This window comes from Egretta garzetta, unplaced genomic scaffold (genome assembly GCF_000687185.1).
Source record: "Egretta garzetta isolate BGI_Z169 unplaced genomic scaffold, ASM68718v1 scaffold25, whole genome shotgun sequence".
Classification (NCBI taxonomy): domain Eukaryota; kingdom Metazoa; phylum Chordata; class Aves; order Pelecaniformes; family Ardeidae; genus Egretta; species Egretta garzetta.
Window position 1 is genome coordinate 419,247 of NW_009259800.1, and position 20,186 is coordinate 439,432.

The 20,186-nt window shown below is 35.8% G+C and overlaps 1 protein-coding gene across 1 annotated transcript in view; it reads right to left on the bottom strand.

The window, feature by feature from the left end:
- Positions 1 to 3,975: 3,975 nt before the first annotated feature.
- STX2 (syntaxin 2) overlaps positions 3,976 to 20,186 on the bottom strand; it is a 16,571-nt gene continuing 360 nt past the window's right edge. The window contains exons 2-10 of the mRNA XM_009639836.2: positions 15,604 to 15,675; positions 15,015 to 15,114; positions 13,448 to 13,522; positions 11,407 to 11,480; positions 11,094 to 11,202; positions 9,320 to 9,393; positions 9,065 to 9,202; positions 7,515 to 7,625; positions 3,976 to 4,640 (exon numbers count right to left, since the gene is read on the bottom strand). Of these exons, the coding sequence (XP_009638131.2) occupies positions 4,563 to 4,640; positions 7,515 to 7,625; positions 9,065 to 9,202; positions 9,320 to 9,393; positions 11,094 to 11,202; positions 11,407 to 11,480; positions 13,448 to 13,522; positions 15,015 to 15,114; positions 15,604 to 15,675 (831 nt within the window). The 3' untranslated portion in view covers positions 3,976 to 4,562. The remainder of the gene's footprint in view (positions 4,641 to 7,514; positions 7,626 to 9,064; positions 9,203 to 9,319; positions 9,394 to 11,093; positions 11,203 to 11,406; positions 11,481 to 13,447; positions 13,523 to 15,014; positions 15,115 to 15,603; positions 15,676 to 20,186) is intronic.

A 20,186-nucleotide genomic window follows, 5' to 3' on the forward strand; every position in this document is an offset into this window, starting at 1 on the left:
GTAAGATTACATAAAAAGACTAGAAAGCCAGCTGTTACACGAACAGCACCTCCGGTGAGTCCGTATTCATTCCAACGTAGTCTCTAAGGCGAGTTGCACTGTTACTTTGATCTTGTCCAGCTCAGTTTCCTTTCAACTGACAATATCTAGCGTGGGCTGACCCAATAGTCTCATGTTTTCTCTAAAGTATGGAGATAGGAAATATACTTTTATATGCAAAAAAATTCTCGTTTTCTTCCCAACCTACAATGTCAGCTATTTATTGTTAGCTATTTGTATCATAACTTAGCCATTTTCTAATAACTATTCACTCTTGAACATCAGAATCCTTCTTTCCCCCTCTTTGCAGTAAAATGGACTGAAATGCAGCCAATAAAAGCATTCTTTACCACACAAACACAATTATTTTGTAATTACTTACCATTTCTATATATCTCCCTTTGTAAAAACTTTTATTCCAGAGGCACTTTTGTTCTTCAGAACCTAGTTATAAGTGCTTATAAAAATGCCCTTTTTTACTCCAAAATGCTCATTTGTATGTGCTTTACTGGCAGAAGTGGTGTCCGAAAAGTGGATCCGTGGCCCGGTGTGCGTTAAGTCAATTGTCACACAGAAGGACGCAGCACGGCTGACGGCGGTAGCTACAGGAGGCTGCAAATGGCACCACGTAACCGTGCAGCCAACTACTGTACGTGACAGGAACGGCTGAGCTGGTTCACAGGTGCGAAGGCTGACCCACTGACTGCAGCGTGAGGAAGGATGCCACGGTTATTTTCAGAAGCTGCATACAAGCCACATGAACGCATCAAATAAATTTAACATCAGGTAACATAAGTCTTTAAACCCCCATTTACCACCCCCCCACCCCCCCCATCTAAACTACTCTCAAAACTACATTAAGCTCAACTGTCTGAAAGGGTAGTGGTGGGGTTTCACACAAAATCATTTTTATACAGAAAAACATCCTTCCTCATAGGCAGCAGTTCCCTCTTTTCCCTTTGTCTTCTAAATTTTATTTTATTTGTATTCATAAAAACTCATGCAGTGCTATGCTAAACCAATCCTGCATTGCCTAGAAATGTCTGTTCTGTGTTCTACACTGCAGAGCAAAGAGAAGCAGACTAAAGCCAGATTAATTTTTGAAACAGCTTTAGTTCAATTCTATTGAATTCATTTATGTTCAGACTTGGTGATTTTTCTGCAGGTGGTATGGCACTGCTGTGAGAAGTGGCAGACACCCACGCTTATAAATAATCTGAGCATTTTGGTTGTATAGATCTTTGTAAGAACAGCCATTTAACATTTTCCCTATGCCAAGATTTTACTTCCTTGGTTTGCCTTTATGGACAAGTTTACCTTAGCAATTGCTAAGTTTTGCAAAGTTTAACATTCCCACTCCTATCCAATTTTCCCAATACCACAAAGAAATACTGAACTAAGCATAACTGCTCAATTATCTTACAGTTAGTCATAAGTTGGCCAATTCCCAACTTCTAAGTGCTTTGGTATTAGCTCTGCATGCATACCCTCACTGGTTTTGCACTGTAACAAAAGTTATAATGCCAGTTTATTTCTGTACAAAGATAGCACTGACTCAAATGAAAGCAAGTGAAACCTCGGGCATTCTTTCCTCAAAAGGTCTCCAAAAAGCCCCTATGCAAGAGCAGCACAACCAACTTTCCCCTTATACAGTACCACACTGACACTTGGATTCATTCCACTTGCTAGAGCACTGGCGGTAGGAAAGGCTCGTGTACCTCCACACACCATACACGGGGGAAAGAGGCACCAGAAGGAGAGGAGCACCAGTCCCCGGGCTGCCCAGTGCGGAGGGCAGCTGCTCTCCCCAGCTCCCATCCCTCCCAGCCCACAGCCACTGCTGCCAGCAGGGTGCTTGCTCCTGTTCACCGCTTCCGCTGGAGATCAGAGCGCAGGCGAGAGGCAGCACCGCTGGCTGCAGCTGGAAGGAGCCCGGTCACCCAGAGACGACAGGTACAGCATCACCACTTGGCTCACACCGCTCAAGGCTGTGCCAGCAAAAAACTGTCAGAGGGGCAAACTAAGCTTAAACATCAGCGCAGGGAAAATGACTCCAATTACCACCTGTACATTAGAACCCTGATCTATTCCAGAATTTGCAACTCTGGGGTAAGCAGGTGAGAGGAAGTTATTTTATTTCTGCACTGTGAAAGACACACTTTTATGAGGAATTCTTGCGAATACATGAACAGCTTTATTCAAATAAATAATTCCCGTATTTTTCAAGTTTCATATTAAAGCAAAATTCCACGGGCACAGTTTAAATTAATAAATTCCATTAATGTCTTCCTAATTATCTCCACACCTACTTTGATCATCTCCACAGCTTTTTTGGTAAAAAGGAAATACCCTGCCTAGGTATCCATTGTTTGACATACATCAAAACCATACCAGCAAAAACATACCAGCCTTATTCAAAAACTTACTGGAAATATTCACAAAGGTCACAATAACATCATGAATATAAAATAGCCACAAGATGCTTGCTTAGATAAATTTATTAGTGCATAGGTTAGAGATTTACTCCCCTCCAATATTAACAGAACAGAGAGGTTCATGTGAAAACAAAGTTTTGTTTTGTTTTAAAACAAAATCATTGAGGCAGCTATATAACAACAAGTAAAAAGTATGGAGTGGCCTATTCAAATTTCTGGTCTTGATGGGCACTTACTGCATTATAAATAAAAAAAAAACAAAAACAAAAAACAAGATGACAGGATTTTGGGGGTCATTTTAGGTAACCATCTGTCAAACAGCAGAACTGATTTTTCCCCCCATCTAATTTGTATCTCTGTATAAATAATATTTACTGATAAAAATCTAGAAAACACTATAGAATAAAAATATATTTTACTCAGGACAGTACACTAAGGCAACCAATCTTTCCTTACTTTGCATGTAAACTTCCTCACAAACGTCGGTGAGTGTTCTGGACTTACGAGGTAAAGAAATTTGTTCATTAATGAAGCCGAAATTTTTCAAGCGACTTCTTTATGGCTGGCTTGAGAAAAGACCAATAATTTTTTTTCTTTTTTAAACATATTTGACATCTGCATAGCTCCAGCACATTCACAGTACATTTGGACAGCAAAGCAGGAATATTCATACATACAATATAAATTGTAAACTTTGCTGAATTTCATTAAGTCAGACTGAATTATAGTTTACTGAGTAACTTTGATCTCAGACACTTTCAACAAGATGCAAGTTTAAGGATTCTAACCTTTTAGGACTGTGTTATAGCAGTTAACATTATAGTTGAATATTTGGAAACATTGACAAGTGTAGTTTTAGACTGTGTTTAAAAAGGCACACATACTTCCCTCTAATTGTCTTACACTGTAAATATATCTACATATCTACATGGATATACTTAAACAATAAGATGTCAAAAATTCAAGTTACAAATATTTTACACACAAAATACAAAAATAACCTGTAACATTAAATGCAGTTATTTGGTTACATTTTAAGTCTCTCAAGCTTTCAAGTCTTGCAAGCTAGCATTACAACAGGCATGTATATACTAAAACACTTCATATATGTTATACAACACATACATTTCATAACAAATCAGTGTCTTAGCTTGTATTACGTTTCAGACTTTTCTGATGGAGTTAATCCCTGTATACTATATTCACACATCAACATTAGCAAGCTTCTGAATAAGAAATCTTGACTTGGCTTTATGAAGTGTGATTTTTATCATATTTGTATGAACAGTAAGGCTAAGCTGATCCATCAGCCTCCTTTGCACAAGGATTATTTGTAAAATTATCTGCTCAGGTTCAAATTTGGTATGCTTCATTACCGCATTCTTTTACCAGAAATGTTGCAACCAACTTTTTATAATAAACGCAAGGAAATATTTAAAGCAATTAACCTTCGTCACATTGAAAGAAAAAGATAAAAAAAACTGGAAAGTGTAAAAAAGGGTTTTTTTTATCCTCTTCTCAAGTGTAATGCAATAGGCAGATAGTTAAATAAGTAGTCTTTTCAGGATAAAATATTTTAGCACTTATTGAAGAAAAATTTTTTAAGTATAAAGCTTAGATGGGTTAAGGTGACTAAATAATTAATACAGTTAAAGACAAGGCTACACCTCAAAAAAGTTTACAAGAGTGCTAACAAAAGCAGCACTGGTTTAAAATTCATGATTAGAGTTGTATTAGCAATAGGAAAAAAAGCTAAACAGTCAGAACTCAATAGCCTCTCAACTCCCTACTTAAACTGTTTATAACACTGAGATACAAAAAAAATCCTGTTACTTTCGTTCAAAACAATTAAGAGCAAGTTTCTGTCTTACTGATGTATAGTTTATGATGAAAATTCATACATATCCTAATACATTCTGATCTTCATTTACGAGTAAACATTAAGAGTGATTTTGTTTTCATTTTTAGCCATTAGTGATAGGTCATCATCACGGAACAGTGTAAGGCATCACTTATTAAAAAAGGTTTGGTTTTACAGAAGATGTATTTTGGAGTTTCTGAAGGTTCATAACTCTTAGAATGTGCTTGCTATGATAGTGTTGTTGCTAGGATAATTCCAAGTATCAGAAGCAATACAGTTACACATATAATTATGAACATCAATTTCTGCAAAAAAAAGAGAGAAAAGTTGAGATTGAAATACCTTATCAGATACATAACTGTTTAAATACATGCATAGCCACAGAAAATTAATAATACTGATACCTAATCTGAGTCTTTGGATTTTCTTTATAAAGAATACTTACTGTTATGATTTTCTATTGTTAGTCTTTCTTTTCTAACATACATGTAACCATAGTTACAAGATAAAGCTATCTGTGTAACATTTCTGTATTTTGCTTCATAGAATAATTGTTACTACTCATACCCAACTTCTGTAAATATCATTACATATAGAAACAGATGCAATAGTGAACATGTACTTATCAAGGTCAAGTCTAAGTACAGTAACATTGTCACCCTCCTTGGATAAATATTTGTAGCCTGCTCAAGCCTTTACAATTGCACACTTAGTGGAATTCAATAAAACATCAGTAAAAACATTGTGTAGGTAATAGCTAAGAAGAGCTGCGAGGGGAAAAAAAACCAAAACCAAACAACAAAACCAAAAGCCAGAGATGGGTTCTATGTAAATGCATCCAAGTCTGACATTAAGTCAGGTATTTCTGAGTATAAGCAATAATACAGTAAATCCTGTTATCTGCCCATAAACCAAAGCTGAGAAGAAACTGTAACATCAAAACAAAACCCCTTTGATATTGAAAGTGTTAGTACAGAAAACTGAATTCCTGATTAGCTGTCTGAAATGACATTCCACTCATAGCACTTCATACACTTTTTGAAGATACTACATGCAAAAAGTTGAGTTTCTACTAGACTCAGAAGAGTTAACTGCTATTTTCTACTTAGCCTGGCTAGGTGTTATCTTGACAAGAAATGGTACATCAGTACAGCAAAAATTAGGAAATCAAAAGAATTCTCAAATTTATGTCCTAAAATTGCAGCTGGAATCTTTGCAGACTTCCTTTTACAAATACATTGTTATTACCCACTCTTTCATTTAGTCTAGTATTAATAAACAGCTTTGAAGTAAGAAATTGTAGGATGTTCTGCAAGGCATAATAGCCGACTTCACAATTGTAGACATCTACTTTTATGAAAGCTCTACTTAAAATCATTGAAAAACCCCATTTGATAAAGTTCCAAGTGTAACTAGTATTCCCAGTCTTAGTGCAGACTGTTTGCTGATGTGAAATCTGTGTTTACGAGTTATGTAGTGATTGCATTCTGTAAATTTAGCAGCTTACCACTAGGTGTCAGTTTTCAATATTCACATGCATAGCACTTCAATAGTATGCAGAGATAGAGAAGATCCACCAGTGCATCTCAAGCCTCCCCCCAGTATTAACTGTACAATGTTAAGTATTAGTAGAACAATACCAGTTAAGAGAACAAAACAAGAGCAAAATTAGTTGATTAGTTACTTACTGCCACACTGGCAGGAAACCATGCATGCTGAGGTTATCCAAGCATCACCGAATACCAACAGACAAACCAATAATTAGACCAATTATGGCAATCAACACCAGTGACACAATGATAATTATCCACATTTTCTGTCAAAAAACAAGGTATTATTTTAATATTAGGCACATTAAGACTTGCATTTATTTTCATTTTTTTTTAACTCAGTTTTTAGATCCACACTAATTTTTATTATAGCCTGCAGTATTCTCAAATTGAGATATATTTAGCTGCATACTCTTGCATGTGTAAGAATAAACATTTTAAACAGTGTTTACAGGTAAACTAGTGTGACTAACATGTAAATAATTATCAAACATGAGAAAACCTTCATTTATAAATGCATGAAGTGGGCTCTTTTTACACTTCCTAAATAGTCTGTTTTAAATGTAACAGGCATGTTATCTATATGTAGATATCTGTCCATCTACATAAAGATATATTATTCCCTCAAATTCCCTCAAAACTTACCATAAAAAGCCTTACAAAATTGCACAGCATCTCAAAAGGGGACATTATAATATCAGTGGAACACTTTATTCACTCTGCAATCATACAGTTAAACTATGAAAATAAATTACTTAGTATTTTGATTTCAGAAGACATCGTTTGGCTCTCTGGTGGGAAGTAAGATACTGAAACGCAAAACAAGTTTCCATGCCAATGGAAAAGCCCGAATGTTACTTTGAACTCAATTCCTCCACAAAGCTGAGTGTCATGGTTTAATGCCACACCCTTTCAGAGGGAAGATCCCCCTAATCTAGTACTCTTACAAGAGCAGAAAAGTAGTTATCTCTAAAAAGAGTAATTACAGTTGTAATTCTTAAAAAAGTAAGCCTGCTTCAGCAAAACCAGTAACTTTATTTTTCCTGCTAACATGGTGATTTTATAGCTATAAATCCAGGTAGGTTTACCAGTGATGAAGATCCAAAAACCTTTAACCTTATTTAGAGTCTGAATAATTTAAGTTATCATTATAGTCGATACAGAGAACCTGTGAATCTATCTACTAACATAATATATTAATTCTTCTTTTGGGGTTTTTACACTCTGTAATGACAGCTTTTTAAGTGGAAAATTGTAAACATAGCCTTAGCTGTGCATGAATTGCTTATCCGGTTTTATAGTACAAAAAATTTCTGTCCTCTACTGGTAATATCAATTTTTAATATTAACTATAACAAATTAATTCACATTGGAAGTGTTCTGATTTCTTCTGGATTATGGGGGTGGTTTTTTGTTTGTCTGTAAAATCTTTTGGTAACTCTTGCTTTGTCATATACTAATTTATAACAATTTTTTCTCATTTAAGTATTACAACTAAAAAAAGAATGCATTTATTAATTCTACCTGAAGGACTGAATACAAGAACAACAAAAAAAATCAATTACAATTGAAGGTCACTTCATACTATGCTAATATACTGACTAGCATAATTACAGAAAGACAGCATACCCTTCGTGCTTTACTCTGATATTTAACTGCCTTTTTTGTCTCCTCTTTTGCATGTTCCACATAATCTGATGCATTCATCACGTTCTTCTCTATGTTGTTGATCATTTCACCCTTAAAATGAAATTTTGAAGAAAAAAAAATTATTACTGGAATTCATGGATCCTTGTTTAATGAATCGAAGAGTAGAAAGGTTGTAGTACATCAGCAATTATTTTAAACAAGTGAATAACATACATATTAGTGGCTGACTTTTTTCAGCTTTGATATGTAAAAGAAAAAGGTAATGAGAAGCAAGGGCTCAAAGTTCTAGCCAAATAGGGAACATTTATGGGCAGGGCAGGCATGTTTCGCCCTTTTGCAGTAACAAATACTGAACACCGGAAAACATACCTTTGAATGTGAGGTATGTTTTAACAGTCAAAACTAAAACTGACATACTAAAAGAGATCAGAAATCCATGGGCGGAAAGGATATTGACTATTTTGACACAAGGTTCAACAGTTATCTAAGAAAACAGACACATATAATAGCAACCTCAAAAATTCCTCAGAATTGAGGGTGTAGAATGTCGATACATAACAAATTCAAGTTAATTATGATGAATGAAATTTGGTAATGAAATGGAGGATTGGGGAAAAATTACAGCAAATCTGTTACCTGTGTTTCTGTCCATCAGAAGAAATAATCAGCAGCAGTAAACAGCAAAGCATTAAAGAATGATGCACAAGTAACTTTTATTCATTTCTAATTCAAAAGGAAACTGCTACCAATTTGCCTTGGCTATATATTTAATATCAAAGCAACACAGGACTTCTAGAACAAAACCCAATTAAAAAAAAATAATAGTCCTTTTCACAAAAGTTTCTCCCTTGAACATTATTCTTTTCACTTTCCTGCATAAGTCAAAGAATTTTAAGAAAAGATGTTAAAAATATTTTTGTTAGATAATTGGTATGTAAAGACTACAAATAGAACTAATTTACGTACATGTCAAGACAAAGCTTATAAATCCAAGAGACTACTTGAATGACTTGTCAATCCCTTTACATTATAAATAATATTTACTAGTGTTATAAATAACATATACTAGTGTTAGTTGTAACAATAATCATACCTTCGTATCATGTGCAAGTTGCACACATCTTTGCTAACACACATTTTATTCTACCACAGTAGGCCTTTACCATGTCTGTGAGAATCCTGAATTCCCAAGATCTTAGCCAACATGCCAGGACAGAGTTGTTCTTACTCAAACATGAACAAGCATATTGCAATATAAGCACGTTGAAGAATATACTAAGTCTACCGACTGAAAAGAAAGTCTATACTTAGTTATTCATAGCATATAGTACAAGTACATCCAGACTGTACATTTGTCTAAAACAAAACAAAAACCCTCTAGTAATTAATTTTTATATATGCTAATCACAGTCAAAAACCACTGTAGGTCTGTATTATCTGAATACATGAAATATGCAGGAACAACTGCTAAGAGGAAGACTGGGCGAAAAATCCTACTTCCATAAACGTGTTTGAATTGGTTCATTTACCTGAGTCTCAACAAACATTGCCATGTCCATAAACATTTCATGCAGTTCCCGTATGCTAGATTCCAGTTTCATAATATCCTTGTGACGTGACTCAATTTCATTCAGAGCTTGCCTAGTTATTTGAGAGTCTGAGATAATCTTTTGGAAGACAAAAAAAAAAAAAGATATGGGCATAAATAAGTATGTGCTGACACAATTCTAAATAGCAGAAGCAGCAGAATAGAAGACACACACAACTGGAACAGATATACATACATCAGAAGTGAAAATTGAAGGATTACCACTCTCTAACATTTCTTCCAGTTCCTCATCAGTGGTGGTCTTTCCAGCTAGGATAAAAACAGAACTTCATATAACGTCAGTTATTCATTACTGAACATAAAATTTTATCATACCAGAAAGATGACCAATCAAAGAAAATTCTTGTATTGAGCATTTTTCAGGATAAAACAATGCAGTGTTTAGCTACTGCCAAGTGCCATTTTGCATATGAAAAAAACAGAAAATATCAAGTAATAGTCCGAAAACAAATGTAGATTTAAAGCTGCAATGAAAAATTCCTGGTTGGTGGTACTGGTTGTTTTGGTGGGGGTTTTTTTAAGTCTTTTTTGCTCAAATTGAAGAGTGATCAGAAACATTTACAACGTACATATGAACCTTGTTAAATGGAGCGTTCTGCAGAAGGAAGACCTTGAGACACAGAGTATTTATGTAACAGTCAATCTTTATCTATTCAGTCATGTCACATTGGCACTTAACTTCCTTGCTCCCCACCAGTGTGGCAAATGAAATCTTTTGGTAAAATTAATTTTACCAACACAAGATTACATTCATATTCCACACAGAGAAGATTATTACCCGTGGCATACCTTCACTTCTGCTTTTCATAATACACCTAGCAATGGATGTAGTTTATTACTGCATGTTTAAGCAAACAATCCTATTGATCACACTGGTATGATGAATGCAAGTATTATGAGTTACACAACATATTCAAGTTATTTCTGTTGTACAGTTTTAAAAATTACATCTCAAATCTCTGTTATACCCATGCAAAATAAGTTGAATAGATGTGATAACTTATATAGAACTTTGTCCTATTTGATGAAAGTTACAGTTTGAGTATTACTTTCTGGTGTTAATACCCGAGAATGCTGCAAAGCCTGCTTTAAAATGTTCAGTGCTGAGGAAAAGCTGAAGGCTCTAATTGGGTCATAACAACATTTAAGTTAAAAGAACCATGTCCTGAGGTATTAGGGTCCCTGCCCTCAAACACATAGGTAAGGAAGAACTTAACTTGCTCAGTAAACTTTACCGACATGCTGAATTGAACCATTAGCATGAGAAGCTAATGACAAGTTTGAGAAGCACATGAAAACCAAAGTCTTCTTATAGTTTTCCAACGTTTCTGTTTGCATTTCCAATTTCAACAATATATGTATTTGCTTTTACAGAAGATATTCTAACAGGCTAATTTCAGGTACAAGATGTTATAGATTTTTTTTAGACCCTTCCAAGGTAGATGCTGTAGTTTGGAGTAGAGTCAGATACCTTTCTGAATACTCCTTGTAATAATCAATGATGAAATAAGTAAAATGTGAGTCAGTCAACAAATTATTAAAGTATATATAATGGCAGCACTGATTTTATGTTAGCTGAATTTAATAAATATTTTTATTGATATATGTCTAGCATGTTAATTTTGAAATGGCTTTTAATGACACTTGTTATCTTCAGAATGAAGCTTTTCTTAATGTTTCATTTGAAGTTGCAACACTGGAAATAAATGAAACAAAGGAAAAAGATATTTTCTTTAATAATTTTCAACATAAAAGAAATTATTCTGTGAATTTTCTCTATTTTCCTTACATAGTTTATGCCATATGATAAAATTATTTCTTTTCCCTCACATGCTTCAAGAAGATGTCCAAGTTTTATGATGCTTTGCACCACCTTTAAGTAATAAGAAACAAGGGAGGTACTAACAACACAATTCATCTTTCTAAAAACATGTAGTCAGGTCACTTACTTATCTCTAATTGTCTCTGTATCCGACCTTTGCTGCGTTCTCGAAAAAGAGTTTGGGTCTCGTTGTATTCCGTCATGACCTCCACAAACTTGTGAGCTAACACAGAATGCTGTTTTTTGAGGATTTAAAAATGTGGAACAAAAACATTTATTTTTTTTTGATACAGCAAATACTACTGCACAACAACTGAAAGTGCTATTTATATTCCAACAAAACACAACATGAAATTCTGAAACTATTTCAGAAAAGTGAAACTCATTCTCTGATTTACTAGAATCCTTTTATTTTTTTTAAACTTATTAAGTGCCCATACCTGTGTTTTTCTTATCCTGAGGTCCACTGATGTTCGATTAGCATTTTCGCCCTGATCAAAGCTTTGTTCAATAGCTAAGAACAATACAAGAATATTACAAGTCAATGTTCAGTATAATTATTTATTAGTGTAGCTCAGTTACTTTGTAAATATTATTATTACTTTTCTCATGTACAAGCTCCCTACAGACATGTTTAACATTTCAGGGAGAGGAGGGGAGTGGCAGTGATACACATATATACAAAAATTAAAATTTTAAATAATTTTGATAATTGGTACAGAGCTGAAAACACAGTAACTACTTTGGTACTCTTAACAGAGTCACACTACTGTCTATTACTCTGGAAAGATTTCAAAAGGTGTAACAAAATGGGCTGCTCTTACAATTTAAACAATAAACACCATACCCTAGTGTTTATGGAAGGACAAAAGCATACAGTAATTGTAACATAGTAACATTAAAACACTCAATATATTTCAAAACATATGCTAAGCAATAGAGACATAGTCATGGGGGAAAGCCACAGCAACATTAGCTAGTCTGAATTTTAAAACACAGTTGGTTCTCTACAGCAATTCCCTCTGTAGACATTTATGCCACATAAACAGTTAATCTTCCAAAACATCATGACTGAAAAACAGCATTTCAGTTGCAGAATACATTTCTACACAGAGGACTTGCTTTGCATTGTAATTTTCTAGGTTATTTCTAAAAGCAAACAAGTTCTTTGTCCTGTTCCACAAACTAGGCTGTGCTGATACCTCGTATGGCCTGGACAGGCATACTCTTACTGGGTAATAAACTGGCTGGGTGGCCAGGCCCAAAGGGTGGTGGTGAATGAAGTTAAATCCAGTTGGAGGCTAGTGACAAGTGATGTTCCCCAGGGCTCATTGTTGGGGCCAGTACTGCTTAACATCTTTATCAATGACCCAGACGAGGGGATTGAGTGGACCCTCAGCAAGTTTGCATATATCACTAAGCTGGGTGGAAGTGGTGATCTGCTGGAGAGTAGGAAGGCTCTACAGAGAGACCTGGACAGGCTGGATCGATGGGCCACAGCCAACTGTATGAGGTTCTACAAGGCCAAGTGCTGGGTCACAACCCCCCCATGCAATGCTACAGGCTTGGGGATGAGCGGCTGGAAAGCTGCCTAGCAGAGAGGGATCTGGGGGTGCTGGCTGAATATGAGCCAGCAGTGTGCCCAGGTGGCCAAGACTGCACCCAGCATCCTGGCTTGTATCAGAAATAGTGTGGCCAGCAGGACAAGGGAAGTCATCCTTCCCCTGTACTTGGCATCGGTGAGGTCACACCTTGAACGCTGCATTCAGTTTTGGGCCCCTTACAATAAGGGCACTGAGGGGCTGGAGCATGTCCAGAGAAGGGCAACGAAGCTGGTGAGGGGTCTGGAGCACAAGGCTAATGGGGAACAGCTGAGGGAACTGCAGGTGTTCAGTCTGGAGAAGAGGAGGCTGAGGGGAGACCTTATCTCCCTCTACAACTGCCTGACAGGAGGGGGGATCCAGAGGGAGTCAGTCTCTTCTCCCAAGTAACAAGCAATAGGATGAGATGAAGCGGCCTCAAGTTGCACTGGGGAGGTTTAGATTGGATATCAGGAAAAATTTCTTCACCGAAAGGGTTAACAGACACTGGCATGGGCTATCCATGGAAGTGGTTGAGTCCCCACCCCTGGAGGTATTTAAAAGTTGGGTAGACAAGGTGCTTGGAGACATGGTTTAGTAGTGGACAGGTACAGTTGGACTCAATGATCTTAAAGGTCTTTTCCAACCAAATGATTCTATGATTTATCAGCAGTGAAGCTTGCCAAGGAGGAATAAAGTAGAAGACGATACTGTTACTAGCATGGACTGTACAACAGTCAGTAGGGAGGTGGTTCTCTTTTCTTTTTAAGAGCTGTACAATACAATTTATGCATACATAATGTGGCTTTTAAAGCTGAGAAGTTCACCTGCAATGCGTTAAGTTTGCTACCATTCTGAATCATTACAAGGGACAGTAGTTTTATTTCTGCTCACAACTTACCCTTTAACCTGGCTCGGATTTTATTAGCAATCTTCTTTATTTCCTCATTTAATTCTTCAAGTTCTTCCTTTGTTCCTTTAAAAAGAGAAAAAAAAAGAAGGATTTTTTTTAAACTGCTAATGATTGATGATAGTAAACCAGCAACCATCTAATCACCTACCTTGCAGTCTTGTAATGGTACTCAGTAAAACCATGTAGAGGAGTGTAATAAACTACTTCTAAGTACTTTAAATACAACTTCTATAACAGCGTACTATCAGACTCCTGCTTCTCATGACAGGCCCTTACACCTGGGAAATGTTATTACCAACTAAACCAGGTGATACAATATTGCATGTTTTTTTCTTAATGCAACACCTTCAGGATATTATTAATTTTCTGATCAAAATGAAAGTTCGCTGAAGTTTATCAAGTGAAAATACAGATTTATCTCATTGTTTTTTTTTAGTTCTGTTTACCATGGACTCCTTGTTTTTGCCCTTATTAACGTAACTGTACCACACACTACCTATACTTTTTGAAGAATATTATACAGAGTATTCTTGAAGAACTTAGCTAGTTCTCTGTTACTGGGTTTACTAAGACACTAGATTCACAAAAGCATACGTTACTTACAAGCAATATTATGTTCCTACACAGTTCAGATGCATTAGTGAGCACAATTTTTAGCACAAACACAAGTTGATAAATAAGCTGAGTCCACAGACTTTAAACATTCAAATGAACCCTTATTAAACCCGAGATTCATTGATTGTTAAGACAAAAAGCAGTCTGTGTTCTTACAAATGATTTTGCAAACATATGCCCATCCATAGACAAAGAAAACAGGGGGAAAAGAAAAACTAACACCCAAAGTTCAGTTTTCATCAACAAGAAGATAAATGTCAAGCTATCGTTGCAACATTTCACAAATATATCTCAGCATCTTTTCTTCCCTTTTCTTTAAACACTGCCCACAAACCCAGGCACGCCTTGAATTAAGAAGTGTTGAGAACAGAGAAGGTTCCATATTTCTGGGTAAGTTCCCTGAACTCCTGAGTTCTCTATTCAGAAAGCACATCTTCACTTGCAGCTTTGGAGTTACAGCCTTTAAAAACAGGGCTCCAGCATGAAACGCTTAGAACCACTGAAGCAGCTGGCTGTAGTGTAAGATAGGATCTTGCCCTTACTAAAGAATCAAGAGAAGATGATGGCTCTATCATGTGAACTTCGGTTGACAACGTCAACATCATCACAGATTAAAAGAAATGCAGGTAGCCTCTAAGTTTCTGAAGACACAATCAATTTCAAGATACCATATTAAACTGAGTTTTGGTCTAGCAAAGGTCTGGATGATGCAACAAATATTCTGAAAATACATTTATTTGAATGAGACATTAAAAAGGTAAAAATAACAAATGAAAATATAAATTCAATATTAAATACAGAAATATTTAAATAAAGTGTTAAATTTTGCATTCTGAACACCTGAAGTTCTATTCCTATAGATATCTAAAACAAATGAAAAAATCGATTTCAGAATATCTAGCCACACATATCTGAAATCTAAAAAAGAAGCGATACTCACTTCCTTCAGGATTTGGTGCTGACAGGATAATGCTGTGCTGCTTCTTCACTTCTTCCACATTTTCTGCTATTTTTGCTATATTATTTCTAAGTTCCTCAACCTAGAGGAAGAGAAATATGGCAATGAAAACATTAGAATAACTCAGGGCAAAGGCTTTAAAAAAACCCAACAACTTTGGTAATAAAAATCATAAAGCATTTCACTGCAACATTTGTAAGTAACTGACAGAAATCCCAGCAGAAATGTTGACATTTAAACTTTTTTTTTATGTTTAAGAAAAAATGGTATTCTTAATAGCAAATATATTCTGTATGGCCAAAACCTGAAGCGCTACTATTCTTAATACAAGATATTTTAAAATTCTATAAGCAAATTCCTTGTCAACAGGGAGTTAGGAAAACTTCTATGCAGTAAAGACAAAAAATACCCTGAAATAAACAAGCAAAAGTGTTAACATTTGATGTGGTATACCATTATAAAGCACATTATGGAGGGTGCATGTAGAATAATTGTTAAACCTAATTATAGAAATTAAAAGGCATGGAAAGAAAACTAAGTCTTTAATGCATGGTGAAAATTATAACTTCACCTGTTGGAAAAAGTCATCCATAAAATGGTCTTTTTCAACAATAACTGTCTCCCCATCTTCATTTCCTTTACACTGTAAAAGACAACAAAACAAATCTATGAAATGAAACTCAGGATACTGTTCTGAAACAACTATGACTTCTTCCACGTGGCTACTGCATACATGTTTTTGACAATAGTCTGCAAAGTCAAAAATGTAAGTTTTCCTCTTCTGAGGACTGTAATGTAAAACCAAATAAGCAGAGAGGTCAAAGAAAGTCACCTGACTACCACAAAGTTGTGAACACTAAGGCACATACTCCTCCGTAAACAACTTCAGGACAGAACCAGTCTGTAAGTGATGCCACAGTTTTCACTACCCGTCGTAAAAATTATTAAAATACAATCTGGCATAGAAGTTTTCTCTCACAGCATAAAGATACTTCCACAGCGAGTCCCACATGAACTGAAAATAATATTTGGTTTACTGAGACAGTAAGTCAAACCCTCTCAAAGAAATACCAAGAAAGGTGCTGATGACTGACTTGTGCTGTAATAAGCTACCATCTAATGAAAGCAAGAACAAAAAGCTATCAACATCTGCTTACTAGTTTTACCCCTGGGTGTTTTCAAGGTTGCCATTCCACACCAATTTAGACATAATTACGCTACACTAAACTATACATGCATTACATAATTGATAAACCCTTGGAAGAGCAGCCAAGGAGGCTGAAGCTCAAGCTGACAGGCTCTCACAGGTCTCCAGGGCACACAACCCAATACGTTCGTTCCCTGAGTCACACTTCCCTAACCCTTGAGCCAGCCCAGCAGAATATGTGGATCTTGGTAGTAAGTGAGATTCAAATTTGCTCAAAGGAAGAGAGAATTAACATGTATCATAAAGGCAAAGACTTCCAGCTTCCATGTTCTCTAGTTCCCTCTGTAGAACACACTGTTTGAACTGCATCGAAACAAAATTAGAGCAAAAAAACTATTCTACCATAAAGTCAATGGGTTATCTGTGAGAAAAAAAAGCTACGAGATAAGAAACATTAAGGGATTTTCATGTTTAGAACTCGATGGGTTATCTGTGAGAAAAAAAAGCTACAAGAAACATTAAGGGATTTTCATGTTTAGAACTCCTATTTTATTACAAGCCCTTCTGCCTTTGACATTCTAACACCTTCTTTCTGCTCCTAAACCCTGATCCTATTACCCAAAAAGCCCTTTGTTTCTGGTTTTATTATATTAAGCGAGATGTGTATTATTTGCATGACAATTCTGCAATTTGATCCAATGTCAATACTGCTATTACCTAATAAAGAAGGTTATACTCAGTGATGATCTATGCATCAAAATCTACTAAGACTGCTCCAAATCTTCAAAGAAAGTTATTACTTATATTTTGTGACAGTTCCTTTCCTGCAAATTCGGGGAGTACATAAAGCCCTATGACAATATGTTTGTGAGAAACAAACTGGTTTTCATGCTCAGGGGAACCGTATGCCTCAAAACTGAACTATAGGAATTTAGATGTTATTGCTCTCCTGAAGCACCAATCACTCAATGCTGTCATTGAAGACTTTTTGTAGTTACACATTTTGGAAAGATGATTGCTAGAACTCAATATTAAAGAATCTGTCTTTAGGGACTGCAATCAATCAACAGTCTTGCTTAATACAAATATGCCCAAATGAAGTTACCCAGCATTTACCCATACCAGAGACTTGCAGTGCTACAAAGTTACCAGTTATAAGTTAACATTTTAAGAATAAGCTACACTTCAAAGACATGAAATTTCACTACCTAAAAGAACACCTGCTTACATTTACTGAGTAAAGAATAATTTTTCTAATTGTTAATAACCACATTCTGTATTTAGTTAATTGAACTAAAATGAATGAAAACAGTATCAGCTAAGAGATTCAGCGTGCCAGCTTTTAGTTCAGTCAGATCTTAGTAAAACATTAAACACCCGAGTGAATCTTAAACAAATGAAAGATAGCAAAATCGTACTCAGAAGTCCTGTTTGTGGATGCTAGGCTGGAAGGAAGCAACCATGATTACCCACCCTGCACTCAGTTCCACATTCATTTCACTTTCATATTTGGTTGCAGCAACACCAATGACAGATCAATTTGCTGTCTACAGTTTGTTGAAGGATTTATGCTCAGGCTACCTTGAACATCAGCACTTGAAAGATACCCGATGAGTTGTCAACCTCTGTTCTCTATGTTCTTAAATCACCACTTACCTAAAATACAGCTGATTTGCTAACTCTCCTCAATTTAAGTGATACACCTTCTTTTGACAAGCACAGAATTCAACCAAGAACTCACTTTTGTCATCAAGTTTACCAGAAACATATTGTTTCTCCTAGACCTTACCTCCTCAGTACAAGCACTATCACAAAAAACTGATAAAAAGTTTCACGTCAATGCCAAGAGCAATCTAATGAGGTCTGTTTGCAGCTCATTCCTTGACCTTGGGACTGAAAGTCAGGGCCATACAACTCCATAAACATTCATAGACTTAAGATATATCAAGTTCCCTCAAAAGTTGGTTTATATGACAGAAGTCAGATATTCAGACAATATAATTTCTCAGCTCTAAGTAGAAGCTATTCTGATTGTTTATGAAACTTCTGACATTTCCCAAATCTTAAAGAATCGCAGAATAAGGCTAGCTTGAGATGTCTTACCAAAGTAATCACTGAACTTTGAAACTGAAAACAGTTTGACCTAAAGCCACATCTGTTACTTGCCCTCGAAATTCCAACCAAGGTTCATTTTTTCTGGGTCCAGATCCCCTGTATTCCTCTGGCAGGCTTCAGGAATAATAACTGACCACCATCATCCAAATGGATCAGACCCAAAGGGTGGGTTATAGAGCATTAGATCTTCTCCTTATAGCATCCATGTTTCAAGAAATCCTTTTACATCAGAGTAGCCAAGGAGGGCTCACAGAGGGCCAAGGAGATCTGTCAGGCAGCTCTGGCAGGTCAATCATTAACACGCATTTACCAGCATTACCGTACAAGTAGAAAAACCTCGTATGGTAACCCTCTACAAGAAACTACTTTACACCGTTGTGACATGGAAAACACACAGCTCATGTTCAGAAAATTCCATGTTTGAACAAAGACTAATGTAAGAGGTTAACTCAGGTTAAAAAAAGAACTCAGTAATGTTTTCCTCCTTCGTCTGAAAAGGATCCTGCATTTTTTTCCATACCACCCAATTCTACCAATTTTAACTTTTGTGACACTGTGGTTCTTCACTCATTCCTAAACAGTTTTGGGGGCACTAGGTGAACGCCCAAGAAACAGTTTGTAAAACCCCCAATGCAGTTCTGTTCAAGTTACAGGTCCTTGTTTAAAAAAAAAGCTACAAAGATAAACATATTTTTCAAAGGTTATGTCCAAGACATCCTCATTAACACTCAAACAGTAAAGAAATAAAAACCATGTATTTAAAATGATTCACCAATGAAGCAAGAAAAATAGATTTTGATAGATAGCTCTGCATTCATGTCAGCATGTAACAAAATGGTAATTTTTGAGCCATATGAACAACGCATCCCAAACTTCAGATCTAGAACACCACACTTAAGCAGAGAAGATTTACATCCTACCTCTTTCTTAAACGCTTTAACGACAATAACAAAGACGTCTGAATGAGTTTTGTTACCAGACCTTTAAAAGGACATCTGTTTTTAGTACTGACACGGGCCAAATGCGCTGAACTGGGAGTCTGAACGCAGATCCTACAGCTTTTTTAAAGTCATTCTAAGATGGACTTACACGCGTGAACAGCAAACCACTGAAGGCTGGGAGAATATTTTACATAATCATTGCTACGTACTTGCCCGGGGTTTTTTCTTCCTTGAATATCTACTATCAACGACTGCTGAAAACAGAATATTGGGATCAGAAAGAACCTTTTATTCTTCTTTTAATCTTACACTCATTTACACTCAAAATAACTAAAACCAGACGGGGATTTGATCAATTGTCCACTTAATTGTATTAAAGGACAATTCAAACAGCTGAAAGAAGTTCATTTTGGCCTACTTGGAATAATTTAGAAATGACATTAAAATAATCCCCTAGAAGTGCACAAATACAATTATGGTTGCTATCTTCTGAAAATACATGTACTTTACAAGACCTTTTCTAGCCAGAAAATAAGAGGAAGTGACATTATCTGAAGCCTATATAATCTCCATGTCTTCAACAAGTTCTCCAGCAACTATTTCAGCACCGTTTAACTGCCTTAATATGTTGTATTAAAAAAAGTATCAGGAAGTTATGATTAACTTTATGTTAATGAACCACAAATGTTGATAAGTAACATTTCTCCCTCTACTTTATAAAGATAAAGGGAAATCTAGGAAAAATGTTACAACTTCTAACAACAAAATAGTTTGCTTCCTGTCACATAAAATACAGGAACACACAAATGAGGACATGTAAACTTAAATTTACATTTCTGCTAAAGGGAATACTGTATTTAGTTAAAACCCTTCAGTGTAGATTGGCTAACCCCGGAGGATCTCTTGTGTATCACATTGGGTCTTTGAGGGAAACAAGGTGGATGGAACTTA